Source organism: Loxodonta africana, chromosome 3 (assembly GCF_030014295.1).
Source record: "Loxodonta africana isolate mLoxAfr1 chromosome 3, mLoxAfr1.hap2, whole genome shotgun sequence".
Classification (NCBI taxonomy): domain Eukaryota; kingdom Metazoa; phylum Chordata; class Mammalia; order Proboscidea; family Elephantidae; genus Loxodonta; species Loxodonta africana.
In genome coordinates this window covers 202,123,978-202,143,158 of record NC_087344.1, presented here as the reverse complement: position 1 = coordinate 202,143,158, position 19,181 = coordinate 202,123,978, and the positions used below count along the sequence as shown (strand labels likewise).

At 42.4% G+C, this 19,181-nt stretch overlaps 1 protein-coding gene across 1 annotated transcript in view; it reads left to right on the top strand.

Moving 5' to 3' along the window:
- RXRG (retinoid X receptor gamma) overlaps nt 1-19,181 on the top strand; it is a 76,599-nt gene that overhangs the window by 17,777 nt on the left and 39,641 nt on the right. Inside the window, exon 2 of the mRNA XM_010594928.2 lies at nt 12,859-13,106. Coding sequence (XP_010593230.1) covers nt 12,859-13,106 — 248 coding nt within the window. The remainder of the gene's footprint in view (nt 1-12,858; nt 13,107-19,181) is intronic.

The following is a 19,181-nucleotide window of genomic DNA, read 5'->3' as shown; positions in this document are numbered from 1 at the left end:
GGAAGACAGCTTCCTGGCAAACCAACTGGAAGAGATCCATATTTATGCCTATTTCCAAGAAAGGTGATCCAACCCAATGTGGAAATTATCAAACAATATCTTTAATATCACATGCAAGCAAAATTTTGCTGAAGATCATTCAAAAGCAGCTGCAGCAGTGTATCAACAGGGAGCTGCCTGAAATTTAGGTTGGATTCAGAAGAGGACATGGAACCAGGGATATCATCACTGAGGTCAGATGGATCCTGGCTGAACGCAGAGAATACCAGAAGGATGTTTACCTGTGTTTTATTGACTATGCAAAGGCATTTGACTATGTGGATCATAACTAATTATGGATAACGTTGTGAAAAATAGGAATTCCAGAACTCTTAATCGTGCTCATGAGGAACCTGTACATAGATCAAGAGGCAGTTGTTTGGACAGAACAAGGGGATACTGAGTGATTTAAAGTCAGGAAAGATGTGTGCCAGGGTTGTATTCTTTCACCACACCTATTCAATCTGTATGCTGAGCAAATACTCTGAGAAGCTGGACTATATGAAGAAGAACGGGGCATCAGCATTGGAGGAAGACTTATTAACAACTGCAAAATGCAGATGACACAGCCTTGCTTGCTGAAAGGAAAGAGGACTTGAAGCACTTACTGAGGAAGATCAAAGACCACAGCCTTCAGTATGGATTACACCTCAACATAAAGAAAACAAAAATCCTCACAACTGGACCAATGAGCAACATCATGATAAACGGAAAGAAGATTGAAGTTGCCAATGATTTCATTTTACTTGGGTCCACAATTAACACCCATGGAAGCAGCAGCCAAGAATTCAAGGTAAATTACATCGGGCAAATCTGTTGCAAAGGATCTCTTTAAAGTGTTGAAAAGTAAAGATGTCACCTTGAAGACTAAGGTACACCTGACCCAAGCCATGGTATTTTCAATCACATCATATGCATGTGATAGCTGGACAATGAATAAGGAAGACCGAAGAAGAATTGACGCCTTTGAATTGTGGTGTTGGCGAAGAATATTGAATATACCATGGCATACTGCCAAAAGAATGAACAAATCTGTCTTGGAAGAAGTGCAACCAGAATGCTCCTTAGAAGCTAGGATGGCGAGACTGCATCTTACATACTTTGGACATGTTGTCAGGAAAGATCAGTCCCTAGAGAAGGACATCATGCTTGGTAAAGTATAGAGTCAGTGGAAAAGAGAAAGACTCTCAACAAGGTGGACCGACACAGTGACTTCAACGATGGGCTCAAGCATAACAATGATTGTAAGGATGGCACAGGACCAGGCAGTGTTTTGTTCTGTTGTGCATAGGGTCGCTATGAGTCTAAACTGACTAGACCGCACCTAACAACAACAACAACAAGCAAGGAAAGGATGCATGAATAAGTTTCTCTTAGGCTAAGGAGAGCAGACCATGTGTCTGATTACTTTGTGGTTCTTAGGCTTATATACCATATCCCTTCCTAGAGAAGAGGAGGCAGGCTTTGGTGTGTGATTGTTCCCATGATGGGAGAGAACAGAGTGGTTTAGGGCCCAGCAGTGCTCCTTGGCTTCAAAAGGAGAGTCTTGACTCTTGGAAATAGCAAGTCTTTAGCTCTGTCCTCCTCCCCATGGGTGGGCATTAGCTGCTATCAATGATTCATCACAAGTTTCCATTCCATCCTGAAGAGGTTGGCTAATGGAACGACAGACTCTCTACCCTGGCACGGCAGCAAAGAGGTGGAAACTCCAAGCTATTTGTTCCCTGTCTGGCCAGTCAGAAAGACTGCATGCTTGACATTTTACTTGTATTGGTTGAGGACGAGATTGCTAAGCAGCTTCTTGGCCTTGGTAAGAATTCTGTAGTTTTAAGAACCCGGGCTCCTCTTTTTCAATGTCCTTCTCTCTCTCTCTCTCTGTCTCTCTCTCTCTTTCACACACACACACACACACACACACACACACACACAAGCAATTTTTTGCTCAGAGCTTTTAGGTGAAAAAGTTGTGGTAAACATCAGGGACGTAGTTTTTTCTTATTGTTGTTATTTTATTGTAGTAAAAAAAAATCTATACAACAAAACATTTGCCAATTCAACATTTTTTACACGTACAACCCAGTGACATTGGTTACATCAATTATATTGTGCAATCATCACCATTGTCCATTTCCAAATTATTTCACCACCATTAGCAGAAGCTCGATGCCCTCTATGCAAAGACCTCCCTATCCCCTTTTCTCCTTCCCCTGGTAACCACTAATAAACCTTGGTCTCTATACTTTTGCCTATTGTAAATATTTCATGTAAGTGGAATCACAGAATATTTGTCTTTTTGTGGCTGACTTATTTCACTCAACATACTGTTTTCAAGGTTCAAAGACATTGTAGCTTGTACCAGGACTTCATTTCTCTTTATGTTGGAATAACGTTCCATTGTATGGATGTGTCACATTTTGTTGATTCATTCAACTGTTGATGGGCACTTAGGTTGTTTCCACCTTTTGACCATTGTGAACTGTGCTGCGATGAAAGATTTTTAACACAATAAGATTTATTTTTGAAACAATTATTTTGACTGTTTATAATACCGAGGCACTGGGAAAAACCCAAACGAGGGATTTGTTATACAAACAATTCTGCTGATGAACCCTACATATAGTTACATATATCATTTAACAGAAAACTATCTGAATATTCAACAAATACGCTTTGAGCATCTACCAGGTTCAAGGCACAGTCTACCCAGTACCCGGTGCCGTCGAGTCGAATGAGTCGGAATCAGGCACAGTCTAGGCACTATAATAACGATGATTTACTGTTAAAATTGAAAATGCTTGACAATGATTAGGGCCCCAAGCATTCAGAATGGAAGTCATCATGGAAGACCTCTGTTGAGCCAGGTTGGATTATGGGGAACTCTGGGGGATCATATGAGAGGGGTTGGAGTGGCCAGGGTGATGGAGGGGGAGTCTGGGCTCAGGGCACTGGCAATTTACTAACCAATTCAGAAAACTCAGCATTGTAACAACTGGTGTGGCCATACTGGTATGTGGCAATGACCACCCTTATTTGAGCATCTACTATGGGCCTGGCTTGGGCTAAACCCTTTACACACATAATCTTCTAAATGGCACTCAAGGCAGACACAGTTTTTCCCCTCACACCATTTAGCTGCTATGCTGGTCTCGGGTGCCCTTAGCAATCCTCTGAGGTAGGGATGTTTATCTCTGTTTAACTAATCACGTATAATTATGTGCAGGGAAACTGAGGCTCAGAGAGGTCAAGTCCCTTGCTCAAGGTTGCACAGCTAGCAAGTGGTGGGGCCTCAAATCCAACCCAGGAGTTTTTGGCTTCAGAACTCTTCTCTTTTCCGTAGTATTGCACCCTTGAAGCTACAGTGCCACAATGCAAACACTGACTTTAGAAATTGTAGTTTTATGCATGCTACAGGTCCACTTCACAGTTTGGGTTCCTGGTGACTCCTAGCATCTCAACTTGTGACTCAAAATTCCAAACAACTTTCTAATCTAACATGATCCAATTGATGATGAGAGGGCCCCCTTAGCCTGTTCCAGACCCTAGCAACCTGCACTTCTTCCTTTTTGATGCCAAGGAGCCATAGCCCACCCTGATGTTCATGAAACACTAGATCTGGAAGGGATCTTAGAGTCCACTAAGTGCCACCTCCCTGTTGGTGGGAATGAGGCCCAGGGATATGAAAGACTTTTCTAGGGTATGTTGCAGAGAAACTCTAATAGTCCATTCCCATCAGGTAAGTTACTTTAATAAAATCATTGTCGGAGCAAAGAGCACAAACTCTGCAGAGTACAAAATTTGTGCATTTCCCAGGCATCCTGGCAGGGGACATGGTATGAGTGGCTAGAATGGAAGAAGAGAGTATAGGGCCAGGGAGTGTGCAAAGCTGGCAGGATGCAAAGGGAAGAGGTCATGACACAGAGGGGGATCAGGCTGAAGGGAGCAAAGGGGACCATTACAGAAAAGTTGACTTCAGAATTGGACTAGGCAGGCATATGCTGAGCTGAGGGTAGACAGAGACTACCTTGGATCAGTTTGGAGTTAATGCCACCTATCACAGAGGGGCCTGTGCCGCCTTCTCCTGACTTGGCTGAAAAGAAACCTGTCAGTTTTCTCCCCTTGTTCATGGTTCATTAAGAAGGCTTGCCGAAGAAGGAAGACTAATGAGCTAAAACCAGGTTTCTAGAGAGTTTGTGTGTCTTTTGGTACTGGCTGTAGTTTCTGTGTTAAACCAAACCAGTTGCCATTGAGTTGGCTCTAACTCATGTCAGAGTAGAACTGTGCTCGATAGGGTTTTCAGTGGCTGATTTTTTGGAATTAGATCATCACCTCTGGGTGAACTCAAACCGCTAACCTTTCGGTTAGCAGCTGAGTCTGTTAACCATTTGCACCACCCAGGGATTCTGCTTTCCATGTAGCTGAGAACAAAAGGAGTGAGGGAGAGCAAGAGGCTGATAAAAATGTTACAGACAGGTAGGCTTTAGTATCTACTTGTGAGAATAGATTAATTTTCCATTGAGAGGTTTTTGTCATAAATGCCATTGTTTTCCATCTTTTCTGAGAGCAGAGCTATTTCTACAAACCTCTGGTTTGTTGTGAGAGACAAAGAACCAAAATGCATTTGTGGAAGATGCATTGTCTTTTTTAACTTCATTAAAAAAAAAAAAAGTGGTTATAAAACAGCCTACCTCTTCTAGGTCATTGGCTCAGCTGTAATAAACCACTTTTTCTCAAGCCTTTGAAAACCAGATCTCAGCTCATGATTTTCATTCTGTCTCAACAATGAGCCATGCTCACCACCCATTGAACAGTCAAGGCATATTCTGATTGTCTTAATTTTGGTTCATAATAACACTGTGCTTTAAATTTAAAATCACTTTCACAGTCATTATCTTATTTGATTAATGGAAGAACTTGCGAGTTCTTCAAAGTCCATTTTGCTATATTTGTGCAGGGTTTCTTAGACATCATTCATTTGCATATTCTTTTCATGGTTTTTCCATATCTAGTATCCTCTGCAGTTAGACATTTCCTTAAATCAAATAAAAAAAAAAAAGCTTACATAGCTATATTTAGAAAGATAATTTTATACAAAAAGAAGCCCAATTACTTGTTATAAACAGAAGGAAACATAAAAATAAATATAAAACTACTAACATTTTTAGAAAGTTCTCCTACCTACCACCTAAAACACCACCTAAAATCTCCCTTACTATCAGTGTCCCAGGTTCCACACCTTGGAAGCTGTTAGGTTGGTGAACACGTGAAGCAAGTTCTTGATTCTGCCTGTTCCATCGCTCTGGGCCTGGTTTTCAGCACCAGGCTTGGCTCTAGGGATACAGAAACAAAAGACAAAGTCTTCCGGAGATCTATTTAGAGCCGAATTAAAAGGAGAGTTGCAGGGACCTCTGGTCTGTTTTCAGAAAGCAGAAGAAGGAAGGGAAAGTTGATTTCCTTCTGATGGCTTTGTTGGGGGAGGAGGGCTCATGGTTCCCCACCTAACAGGGCTGCCTCCTAACTCACCTGTCACATTTTATCTTAGTCACAGACTCAAGGTATGCGTTGGTCTCCTTAAATGTCACAGCCTTCCAGGGCCTCAGCAAAGTCTAAAATTGTTCTTTCTAATCAGTGGCTGCCTGGCAGATTTTCGTTTTTCATGGCTTGCGATTGTGGAAGCCGACTTCTCCTTTCCCCTTCAAATGAACTTTCACTTGATGTTGTTTTTGTTGGGTACTATCAGGTTGGTTCCAACTCACAGGGATCTTATGTACAACAGAACAAACGCTACCCATTCCGGCACCATCCTCACAATCGTTACTATGTTTAGTCATTGTTGCAGCCACCGTGTCAATCCATCTCGTTGAGTCTTCCTCTTTTTCACTGACCCTCTATTAAGCATGATGTCCTTCTCCAGGGTCTGAGCCCTCCTGATAACATGTCTAAAGTTTGTGAGATGAAGTCTGACTACCCTAGCGTCTAAGGAGCACTCTGGTTGTACTCCTTCCAAGACAGATTTGTACATTCTTCCGGCAGTCCATGGTATAGTCAATATTCTTCGTCAATACAAAGGCATCAATTCTTCTTTGCTCTTCCTTATTCATTGTCCAACTTTTGCATGTATATGAGGTGATTGAAAATACCATGGCTTGGGTCAGGTGCCCTTAGTCCTCAAATTTCTCCTATCCACCACCTAAAATCTCCCTTACTATCAGTGGCCCAGGTTCCACACCTTGGAAGCTTGGAGGTTGATGAGCATGTGAAGCAGATTCTTGATTCTGCCTGTCCATTGCTTTTTTTTTTTTTTTTTTGACACTTTAAAGAGGTCTCTTGCAGTAGATTTGCCCAATGTAATTCATCATTTGATTTCTTAACCGCTGCTTCCATGGGTGTTGATTGTGGATCCAAAGTAAAATGAAATCCTTACAACTTCAGTCTTTTCTCTGTTTACCATGATGTTGCTTATTGGTCCAGTTGTGAGGATTTATGTTTTCTTTACGTTGAGGTGCAATCCATACTGAAGACTGTGGTCTTTGATCTTCATCAGTAAGTGCTTCAAGTTCTCTTCACTTTCAGCAAGCAAGGTTGTGTTACCTGCATATCGAAGGTTGTTAATGAGTCTTCCTCCAATCCTGATACTGTGTTCTTCATATAACCTGGTTTCTTGGATTATTTGCTAAGCATACAGACTGAATACATATGGTGAAAGGTGCAACCCTGATGCACACTCTTCCTAATTTTAAACCATACAGTGTCCCCTTGTTCTGTTCCAATGATTTTCTCTTGGTCTATGTACAGGTTCCGCATGAGCACAAAGAAGTGTTCTGGAATTCCCATTCTTTGCAATATTGTCTGTCCATAGTTTGTTAAGATCCACACAGTCAAATGCCTTTGCATAGTCAATACAACACAGATAAACACCCTCTGGTATTCTCTGACATTAGCAATGATATCCTTCATTCCACATCCTCTTTTGAATCTGGTTTGAATTTCTGGCAGTACTGCTGCAACCATTTTTGAATTATCTTCAGCAAAATTTTACCTGCATGTGATAACAATAATATTGTTCAGTAATTCCCACATTCTATTGGGTCATCTTTCTTTGGAATGGGCACAAACATGAACCTCTTTTGGTTGGTCAGCCAGGTAGGTGTCTTTCAAATTTCTTGGCATAGATGAGTGAGCACTTCCAGTGTTGCATCCTGTTGTTGAAACATCTCAATTGGTATTCCATAAATTCCTGGAGCTTTGTTTTTCACCAATGCCTTCAGTGCATCTTGGAACTCTTCCTTCATTACCATTAGTTCTTGATCATAAGCTACCTCCTGAAATAGTTGAACACCAACCAATTCTTTTTGGTGTAGTGACTCTGTGTATTCCTTCAATCCTCTTTTGATGTTTTCTGTATCGTTTAGTATCTTTGCCATAGAATCATTCAATGTTCCAATTCAAGGCTTGAATTTTCTTCAGTTCTTTCAGCTTGAGAAATGCCAAGCGTGTTTTTATTTTGGTTTTCTAACTCCAGGCCTTTGCACATTGCATTATAATACTTTACTTTGTCTTTTTGAGCCGCCTTTTGAAATCTTCCGTTCAGCTCTTTTACTTCATCATTTCTTACATTTGCTTTAGCTGCTTGACGTTCAAGAGGAAGTTTCAGAGTTTTTTCTGACACCCATTTTGGTCTTTTCTTTCTTTCCTGTCTTTTTAATGACCTTTTGCTTTCTTTATGTATGATGTCCTTGATGTCATCCTACAACTCGTCTCGTCTTCAGTCATTAGTGTTCAATGTGCCAAATATATTCTTGAGATGGTCAAGTGGAATATACTCAAGGTTGTGCTTTGGCTTTCATGAACTTATTTTACTTTTCTTTAGCTTCAGCTTCAACTTGCCTATGAGCAATTGATAGTCCATTTCCTAGTTAACCCCTGGGCTTGTTCTGACTTTTCCACAGATGTAGTCAATTTGATTCCTGTGTATTTCATCTGAAAAGGTCTACGTGTATAGTCACTGTTTACATTGTTGAAAAAAGGTATTTGCAATGAATAAGTTGTTGGTCTTGCAAAATTCTGTCATGCAATCTCTGTGGTCATTTCTATCACCAAGATGGTATTTTCCAACTTTTGCATTCCAGTTGCAAGTAATTATTAATGCACCTCAATTGCATGTTTGTTCAATTTCAGATTGTAGAAGTTGGTAAAATCTTCAATTTCTTTGTCTTTGGCTTTAGTGGTTGGTGCATAAATTTGAATAATAGTCGTATTAACTGGTCTTTCTTGTAGGCGTATAGATGTTAGTCTATCACTGAAGGATAGATCTTGAAATGTTCTTTGTAACGATGAATGTGATGCCATTCCTCTTCAATGTGTCGTTCCCAGCATAGTAACCCGCATAGTAGGCCATATAATTGTCCAATTCAAAATGGTGATCTGGTGCTCTACTTCTGAAAAAATTGGCCAGTGAGAACTTTATGAATAGCAGTAGAACATTGTCTGGTATAATGCTGGAAGGTGAGCCCCTCAGGTTGGAAGACACTCAAAATATGAGTGGGGGAGAGCTGCTTGCTCAAAATAGAGTTGACTTTAATGATGTGGATGGAGTCAAGCTTTTGGGACCTTCATTTCTGATGTGGCATGACTCAAAATGAGAAGAAACAGCTGCAAACATCTGTTCGCTTGATATCACTTCATAACTGAGTCACTTTTTTCTTTGTGATGCAGAGGACTCTTCATATATCTTTCTACTGTCTTTGACAACACATCCAGTAGGAAGCATGGGCTCTTGAATTGACAGTTTGAATCTAGGCTCTGCTCCTTTCTCCCTGGGCAATGTATTCACTCATTGATTCAACAAATATTCATCAAGCTGCCTGTGGACAACAAAAATGGACACTTCTTTTTCTCACAGTTTAGTGGAGAAGACAGGGAAATTAACAAATATGACAACATAGCATAATAAATGCTAAGATACATGGAAGCACAGGCTTTTATCAGAAATCAGAAAAGGGCAGCAAAACAGACCACAGGCCCCAGGGATGACTTCCTGGAGGAGGTAACACTTGAGTTGGGCCTTGAAGAATGAACAGGAACTTCCTAGACAATGGAAGTGGGGGAGGGTAATCCTGGAATGGGAACAGTATGGGAGTGAGACTGAGCCTAAATTTTCTTATCTATAAAAGACTGAAATGACTCTTGCCTCACAGGCTTGTTGACAGGATTAACTGAGTTAAACACATGGAAATTGCCTGATCTATTTAGGACACACAATAAATGCCTGACCTGTTCATTTTAACCCTTTTTCCACTCTCCTGTGGACCCATAGTATGTGATTCATCCTCAGCTGTGGTACATGTAACATGGTGCCTTGTGATCCCCCTGTTTATGAGGCAATTGTTCCTGATGGACTGGATATTCCACATGTAGGATGACTAGGAGGTCACAGCTTCCTTGGATATGGGAGTGACTGTTCTCTCCACAGGTAGACCTTAACTAAGCTAGCAAAACTTTATGAAAAACTCAAGGTTAACATTTTTCAAGTGGGGTATTTATGTTTAATAATAGTTCCACAGTTAGGTTTCTGACAGTCCCCATTTCTCTGCAGAATTTGAAGAGAGCATATACCTCTCTGCATCCTACTACTAACGTTACACTTACTGCCCACTGCTGTCTTCCAAAGCCCAAAACAATGCCCTGGCACATGCTAGGCAGTCAAGAAATGTTTGTTGAGTGAATAGGGAACCACTTAAAGTCAAGCACCTGAGTAAATCAGGTAAGCATCATATCCAAGTACATGGTGTCTGACTTGAAGTAGGCATCTGAGAATGGGTGGTGTCTTAGTTATCCACTGATGCTATAACAGAAATACCACAAGTACATGGCTTTAACAAAGAGAAATTTATTCTCTTGCAATCTTGGAGGCTAGAAGTCTGAATTCAGGGTGCCAGCTGTTGGAGAAGGGTTTCTCTCTCTGTTGGCTCTGGAGGAAGGTCCTTGTCATCAATCTTCCTCTGTTCTAGGAGCTTCTCAGTGCAAGGACCCCAGGTTCAAAGGACATGCTTTGCTCCTGGCATTACTTTTTTAGTGGTATAAGGTCCCCCTGTCTCTCTGCTTGCTTCTATCTTTTATATCTCAAAAGAGATTGACTCAAGATACAACCTAATCTTGTAGATTGAATTCTGTGTCAATAACATAACTGTCTCTAATCCTTTCTTATTAACATCATAGAGGCGGGATTTACAACACATAGGAAAATCACATCTGATGACAAAATGGTGGACAATCACACAATACTGGGAATCATGATCAAGCCAAGTTGATACACATTTTTAGGGGACACAATTTAATCCATAACAGGTGACTTTTCCATCAGGCCAGGCTTGTTGTTGTTCTTATGGTTGTTAGTTGCTGCCAACTGGGTTCCGACTCATGACAACCTTATAATAGCAGAATGAAACATTGCCCAGTCCTGTGCCATTTTCATGAGCACTGGTATGTTTGAGTTCATTGTTTTGGCTATTGAGTCAATCCATCTCATTGATGCTTTCCCTCATTTCCACTGACTTTCTACTGTACCAGACATGATATCCTTTTCTAGCCATTGATCTTTCCTGATGATGTGTCCAAAGTAAGTGAGCTGAAGTCTCACCGTCCTTGCTTCAAAGGAACATTTTGATTGTATTTTTTTATAAGACTGGTTTGTTTGCTTTTTTGGCCAAAACTCGTTGCTGTTGAGTCGATTCTGACTCATAGTGACCCTATAGGACAGAGGAGAACTGCCCCATAGGGTTTCCAAGGAACGGGTGGTGGATTCAAACTGCTGACCTTTTGGTTAGTAGCTGAGCTCTTAACCACTGTGCCACCAGGGCTCTACTCTTTTGGCAATCCATGGTATATTCAATATTCTTTGCTAACACCACAGTTTGAACACATTAATTCTCTGTCTTCCTTTTTTCACTATCTAACTTTTGCGTGCATCATAGGTGATTGAAAAGACCATGGCTTGGGTCAGACACACTTTAGTCATGAAAATGACGTCTTTGCTTTTTTTAAACTTTAAAAAATTCTTTTGCTGTAAGTTTCCCCCAATGCAATACGTTGTTTAATTTCTTGACTGCTGCTTCCATGGATGTTGACTTACTGACCACTTAATCCCCTCACATTCTATCCACTTGGACAACATGGATGTTGTGGTTGAACCCAGTACATGTGGTTCTTTGGATCTGTTCTTGCATGCCAGCTGTCTTAGTCATCTAGTGCTGCTATAACAGAAATATTGCAAGTGGATGGCTTTAACAAAGAGAAATTTATCTCCTCACAGTCTAGTACGCTAGAAATCCAAATTCAGGGCATCAGCTCCAGGGGAAGCCTTTCTCTCCCTGTTGGTCCTGGAGGAAAGTCCTTCTCATCAATCTTACCCTGAACTAGGAGTTTCACCACGCAGGAACCCCAGGTCCAAAGGATGCGCTTTGCTCCTGGTGCTTCTTTCTTGGCGGTATGAAATCCCACTCTCTGTTTTCTTTCCTTTCTTTTTATCTCTTGTAAGATAAAAGGTGCTTCAGGACACATTCCAGGAAAACTCCTTTTACATTGGATCAGGGATGTGACCTTAGTAAGGATGGTACAATCCTACCCTAATCCTCTTTGACACAAAATCATAATCACAAAATGGAGGACAACCACACAATACTGAGAATCATGGCCTAACCAAGTTGACACATATTTTTTGGGGGACACAATTCAATCCATGATACCAACCACACAGGGAACCAGCACCATGATTCGGGGTGGGGTTGCCTGACTGTGTTTTCTGGCCTCTGCTTTGCTGCTGCAGATCCTGAGGATCAGAGCTTCTTCTGGAGAGAATGTTCCATGCTGAACTCCTGAGATGTAGGATACCCTCCTTCTCTTTCATCTTGAAAGAGGAAGTGACTGGTTATAGGGAACTTGGGCCTCAACTTATCTGAGAAAAGTGCTGCCAGATGATCATCTGGGCAGCTGCTGTTGTTGTGTACATCCTCCCAGAGCCCATTCCACTTGTGGCTGCAGCTCTCCATCTCTGGATGCAGAATTGGTCTGTGCAGGCCTGTCTGCACTTTCCTTCCTGCAATTCCTGGGCGGCTGCAGCCATAAAGCTATGCCCATCCATTCTGAGTCCTCTTCTCAGGGTGCTGCTTAACCCTATGCTGTAGAGATGAGCAGGACAAGAATCTAATGAGAATAAGAGTACAAACAATATACGGAGCTAAGTGTATGACAGCAGCCTCTGCCTTCCCCCCAATCATTAAAAATGTGACTCCCAAAGTCAAGGAGTCTGTTCTTTTCACTTCTGAATCCCCAGCACCTGGCACCTCATGGACCCACAATAGATGTTTGTGGTGTATGAATGGATGAACCTCTCCTGACTTGCAGGCTCAGCCCTGCCTCAATGCACGTAACAGTGTGAGCTTGAGGCAAGGAATTCTGGAGCAGCCACTTTACCTGCTCATTATGCCACCCTCCAGATGGGGATTTAGTTGACTTACCTTACCTATCTATCTGGCCCAGGCTATAATTACCAAACCCAGGCCCTTGCTGTGGATCTGACACAGCCCCGGTGGGTTCCAGCCAGAGCACTAGGGAACTATGATATTGATGAGAACATCTGTCCTAGAGAAGGCCCTCTCTGTCCTCTGCTTGCCTTCATTCTACCAGCTAGGTACGTGCACCTAGGATTCACAGGTATGCAGGTGTTGCTGGAAGGAGGTAGAAAACAAAAATGAGGGCTGGGGCTGGGCCTCTTACTCTGTGCTCCTTAGACCTTGCATCACTTCCACTCTCTTCTCCTTACAGGCTCCCCTGGCCACACCGGCTCCACGTCCATGAGTCCATCGGCAGTCTTGTCCACAGGGAAGTCAATGGACAACCACCTCAGCTACACCGACACCCCTGTGAGTGCCCCACGGACTCTGAGTGCAGTGGGGGCCCCCCTCAATGCTCTGGGTTCTCCCTACCGAGTCATCACTTCTGCCATGGGCCCCCCCTCAGGAGCATTGGCAGCCCCTCCAGGAATCAATTTGGTTGCCCCACCCAGCTCTCAGGTAGGAGTCCTTCCTTCCCAAAGACCTTCCAGTTATCCTAAACAGGTCCAGCACTCAGCAGTGCTTAACGTGTGCTTACTGAAGTGATTGGATTGTTTCTGCAGACTTTCCTCCTGCGGGGCCTTCAGTAAGTGCATCCTCGGGTAGCACAACGCCAGAAAACTGAAGACTCCTCATAGTCTAGGAGACTGTGCCCAAAAGGGAGCCACCCTTATGGTTTTAATGGTTCAGTCCTGGCTGTGATTTCAGTGTCTCTCAGGGCTGTGTGTCATCAATGGGATGGACTACTTCATCCTTTTCAATTGAATGATGGTACCTATTTAGTCAAGGAAGTGCCAGGTTCTCTAGTACATGTTATAGGGCCTACAGAAATGAGCAGGACATGGTCTTTACTCTTTAGGAGCTTATAGTTGAGAGGAGAAATAGGCCAGCATAAGCACATGGATAAATCTAGAACAAGGCAGAGTGTGTTACATATGTACTATCTCTGAGGTAGAGGCAGAGAATATGGGAACTTAGGAAGGAAGCCTCACCTTAATTCTGAGTGTCTTCTGCTATGATTGAGGGGAAGAGGTGTGTGCATGGTAGATACCGGATTGCTGTTCTGGGTAGCCTATGGGATGGCCAGATGCCCTTTACTTCCTTCTAACAAAACCATACTGAGATCATCAGCTTCCTCTTTTGTAGCGGTAAGCTATGAGAGCAATAATGCTACATAACAAATAGTCCCCAAATCACCAAGATCACATAAACAAACTTTTTTCCCCCCTCACTCACAGGTCTGCATGTTGGCTACAGTGGCTCTGCCTCAGATGGAGGGTGAGCTAGGTTAGACTGCAGGTTGGGCTCAAGTCTGCTTCTTGTGTCCTAAGCTAAAGGAGCAGCAGCTACCTGGGGCATGATTTTCTCATGGTATCTCACAGGAGTGCAAGAGGCCAAACCAAATCAGGAAAGAACATTGAAGCCTCTGCTCCATCATGTCTACTAATAGTTCACTGGCCTAGGGAAATCATATGGCTGATTCCAACATCAGTGCTGTAGGGAAATAGGCTGTGCCTATTCTAGTGGGGAGGCATTGGTGGTTCGGTGGTAGAATTCTCAACTTCTATGTGGGAGACAGGTTCAATTCCTGGCCAATGCAGTTCATGTGCAGCCACCACCCGTCTGTCAGTGGTGACTGCATGTTGCTGTGATGCCAAACAGGTTTCAGTGGAGCTTCCAGACTAAGACAGACTAGGAAGAAAAGCCTGGCAGTCTACATCTGAAAATCAGCCAGTGAAAACCCTATGGGTTGAAACAGTCTGATCCTATCGTGCATAGGGTCACCATGAGTTGCGGGCTGACAACAGCTATAACAACGACAGCATGCTAGTAGGAAGTATTACAAAGGCACAATGCAAAGGATGTGAAGAGTTGGAAGGAATGAAGAATTAGAAATCTTATTTCCTCCACACCCATACCTATATCCACACCCTCTTCCCTCACTGTATAGCAGCCACAGGCCCATCTGTCCCACGCACCAACACACCTAAAGGCAGAATTAGTAGGTCCTGCAGCCTCATTTAAAGAGGCAGGCTCCCACTTGCTACAGAAAGAACTTTGGAGCTCACCCTCGAGGTCTGTTCTGAGGCACCACAGAACCTTGCCCATAAGCTCAGCCTCAGATATCAAGGCCATGTGGAGTCACAGAATTTTAAAGCTGGAGGACTTTGGAAATTTATTGATCCATGCATCAGAGAATTTGGAAGACATTAGAGATCATCTAGCACAGGGGTCATAGATCTGAGGGCCAATTGGGTCACACAAGTTAAGTGGATGAGCATGGGTATAAGACAAGAGGGCTGGTGGGGACTGTGGGGAGCTGAAGAACATAGCTCCCTTCCTTATCAAAAGCCAAACCCATTGCTGTGGAGTTGATTTCGACTCATAGTGACCCTATAGGACAGAATGGAACTGCCCCATAGGGTTTCTAAGGAGCAGCTGGTGGATTCGAACTGCCAAAATTTTAGGTTAGCAGCTGAGCTCTTAACTGCTCTGCCACCAGGGCTTGCCCCCTTCCTTGAAGTCACTCAAATTCAAAGACTTTTAAAGCACTCCACAGACCAAGTAAAGTCCTTCTGTGGTTCCACTTGGCCAGCCATTTTCATCCCAGTTTCTAATCTAATGGTTCTTACCTGTAGGATCTTTTTTAGCATACACATCCCCCTACCCCATGCTGTACTTTGTCTCCTGTGCAGATTGCAAAAGCCCCACAAGCTAGAACAAGGCAGAGTATGTTACATACATGCTGTGTCTGACACAGAGGCAAAGACTATGGGCACTCAGGATTCCATTTGCCCCACCTTTGCCAGCTGAAAACCACTCGTCTTGTCCAAACTCTTCATTCCACAAATGGAGCAACTAGGCTCAGAGAGCTCAAGTGATTTGTCCAAATTCACATAGCTAGTCAGCAACAGAGCCAGGATTAGTGCCCAAGTCCCCTGACCCGCAGCTCTATGTGCACAATGCTGCATTCACCTAATGCTGAGACATGTATGTTAACTTAACCAGTGACCTCGAGATCTTCCTTTTGACGCCTACCTTGAGCTGGTGTAACAAAAAACACCACAAATGGACAGTTTTAAAGAAAGACATTGGAGGCAAGACGAAGATGGCAGAGTTGTCAGACACTTCCAGTGGTCCCTCTTATAACAAAGACCTGAAAAAACAAGTGAATTGATTACATATGACAGTCTAGGAGCGGAATCGAACTGAGTGGCAGGGTGAGGGAGAGACAGTTCAGAAGCAGTGAGGAGTTACCAGATCTGACCCGATGGGAAAAGGCTCCCTGCAGGCGTGGTGAGGGAAGCAGTGGAGTTCTGGACATCTTCCCCACATTAGGAGAGACCGAGTGGCGGACAGTTCACTCAACCCGCCAGAACTGGTGAGAAGTGGCCCTCAATTGGCAAAAAATAAGTACATGCATCTAACCTACTACGCGGATCAGAAAACACCCGGTTTGGGAAGAACCTCTCTCTCTGCTCTGTACTAGATCTCAGGCAAACTTCAGCAATTGTGGATTGCAGCTTCCCCTGGGTTGGAAGCAGGACCTGTCACACATCCTGAGCCATTATCCTGGCTTGGGGGAGGGAATAAATGAAAAAAACAGGAAAAAATAATCTGCCAGCTCCCTAAGCCGGGAACTCAAGGCAGGCACAGCTCCTTTGCCTAGACACAGGCATAAGGGGTCCACAGACTCTGAATGCCTTTCAAAAACCCCTGCACAGACTGTGTGGGCCCATTTCAACAGTGAAGGCCCTCATTAGCACAGTACAACTGGGTATATACATGAGGCCTGACTTCACTGTATCAGCTATATGGTGTAGTGGCAAGTTTGTGACATTTGATACCGCTCTGCCCATTAAGCAGGGTCCTCACCTACCCACATCAGGAGCCTGAGGGCTGGTGGCTCTACCCACACCACGTAGAGACCTGTGACAAGGGTCCAAGGATAAGTGATGCCTCCCAGGCCTTACGGCCAAAAGCATTGGGTACCCATAGTCTGGTGGCAAAACCCACCCATCTACGCACTGTAGGGAACAGGGACACACTTTTCCTCCCGGACATGCAGGGGCAACCGTCTACCCCCTGCCTTGCTCAGTGCATGACCCCCTAGTGCAGTTGGATACCTGTGCCTACTCCAGTTACCCCCTGCCTGTCTAGGACTGTAGGTAAGAGCCTGCACCACACTCTTGGTGACGAACTATCTGGACACCTGAGCTGAATTCATACAAGAAAAGTAAACGGACTCCTGGGCTCACATACCTAGTAACAAATCTAACCACCTGGCAACAGGACGTTAGAGCTTCAAAGGTGCCAATTATCAAACTAGCTCACACCACCAGCCTATTTGGGCATATCAAAACAAAACAAAACAAGAAGCTAGGACAGAGTAAGCAAACATAAAATAAATACAACAATTTATTGATGCCTTGGGGACAACAGTCAATATCATATTATATAAAGAGGCAGACCATGATAGCTTCAGCAAGCTTCCAAAACAAAGAATCAAGAAATCTTCTGGAGGAAGATAATTTCTTGGAGTTACCAGAGGTGAAATGCAAAAGATTAATATACAGAACTCTTCAAGAGATCAGGAAGGAGATTAGGCAAAACATAGAACAAACCAAGGAACACACAGACAAAGAAACAGAAGAACTTAAGAAGATTATAGAAGATCACAATGACAAATTTAACAGCCTGCAAGAATCCATAGAGAGACAGCAAATGGAAATCCAGAAGATTAACAATAAAATTTCGGAATTAGACAACTCAATAGAAAGCCATAGGAACAGAATTGAGGCAATGGAAGTCAGAACTAGTGAGATTGAAGATAAAGCACTTGATGCCAACTTATTTGAGGAAAAATCAGATAAAAGAATTAAAAAAAATGAAGAAACCCAAAGAAATATGTGGGACTCTATCAAGAGGAATAACCTATCAGTGATTGGACTACCAGACAGGTGGGTTAGCAGAAAATACAGAGAGAATCATTGAAGATTTATTGGCAGAAAACTTCCCTAATATCGTGAAAGATGAGAAAATATCTATCCAAGATGCTTATTGAACTCCACGCAAGGTAGAACCCAAAAGAAAGTCGCCAAGACGTATTATAATCAAACTTGCCAAAACCAAAGATAAAAGAATTTTAAGAGCCTCTAGGGATAAACGAAAAGCCAGCAACAAAGGAGGCTCAATAAGACTCGGCTCAGACTACTCAGTAGATACCATACAGGCAAGAAGGCAATGAGATGACAAGTTGAGGGAAAAAAATTGTCAGCCAAGAATTATATAGCCAGCAAAACTGTCTCTCAAATATGATGGCGAAATTAGGGCATGTCCAGATAAACAGAAGTTTAGGGAATTTGTAAAAGCCAAACCAAAATTACAAGAAATACTAAAGGGAGCCCTCCAGTTAGAAAATCAATAACATCAGATAATAACCAAAGATTAGAACACAGGACAGAGGAATCAGATATCAACCCAGATAGTGAAGTCACAAAAATAAATCCAAGCTAAAGTGCTGAAATAGGGAAACAGGGACACCAATATGGATGACAATATTAAAACAAAAAAGAAGGACTAAAAAATGTAGTCATAGATCTTTCATATGGAGAGGAAGTCAAGGTGACATTTAGGAATAAAAGATTGGTTTAACCTTGGAAAATAGGCGTAAATATTAAGGTAACCAAAAAGGAAACTAACAATCCTGCACATCGAAATAAAAAGCAAGAAAAACACAAAGACTCAGCAAGTACAAAACCAACAACAATGGAAAAGATGAAAAGAAAATACATAAAGAAAAATGACTCAGCACAGAAAATTAAGTGGAATAAAGAAACTGTCAAAGACACACAAAAAAAGAAATCAAAATGACAGCACTAAACTCATACCTATCCAGCAAAACTGTCTCTCAAATATGAAGGCAAAATTAGAACATTTCCAGATAAACAGCAGTATAGGGAATTCATAAAAACCAAACCAAAATTACAAGAAATACTAAAGGGAGTTCTTTGGTTAGAAAATCAATATCAGGCATCAAATCAAGACTAGAACACTGGGCAGAGAGGGACTAAGAAATGTAGTATAGACTTTTCATGTGGAGAGGAAGACAAGGCGATACAAAGAAATAAAATTTAGGTTTAAATTTAGAAAAATAGGGATAAATAATAAGGTAACCTCAAAGGAGACAAACTATCCTACACATCAAAATAAAATACAGGAAAAAAATAGAGACTCAGCAGAAACAATATCAACAACGAATGTAAGGAAAAAACAATATATAAAGATAATCTACTCAGCTTTTTTTTTTTTTTACTCAGCACAAAAAGTGGAAAAAAGAAAATAACAACACACAAAAAAAGACATCAAAATAACAGCACTAAATTCACACCTATCCGTAATTACCCTGAATGTAAATGGACTAAATGCACCAATAAAGAGACAGAGAGTGGCAGAACGGATCAAAAAACACGATCCGTCTATAAGCTGCCTATAAAAGACACACTTTAGACTTAGAGGCACAAACAGAATAAA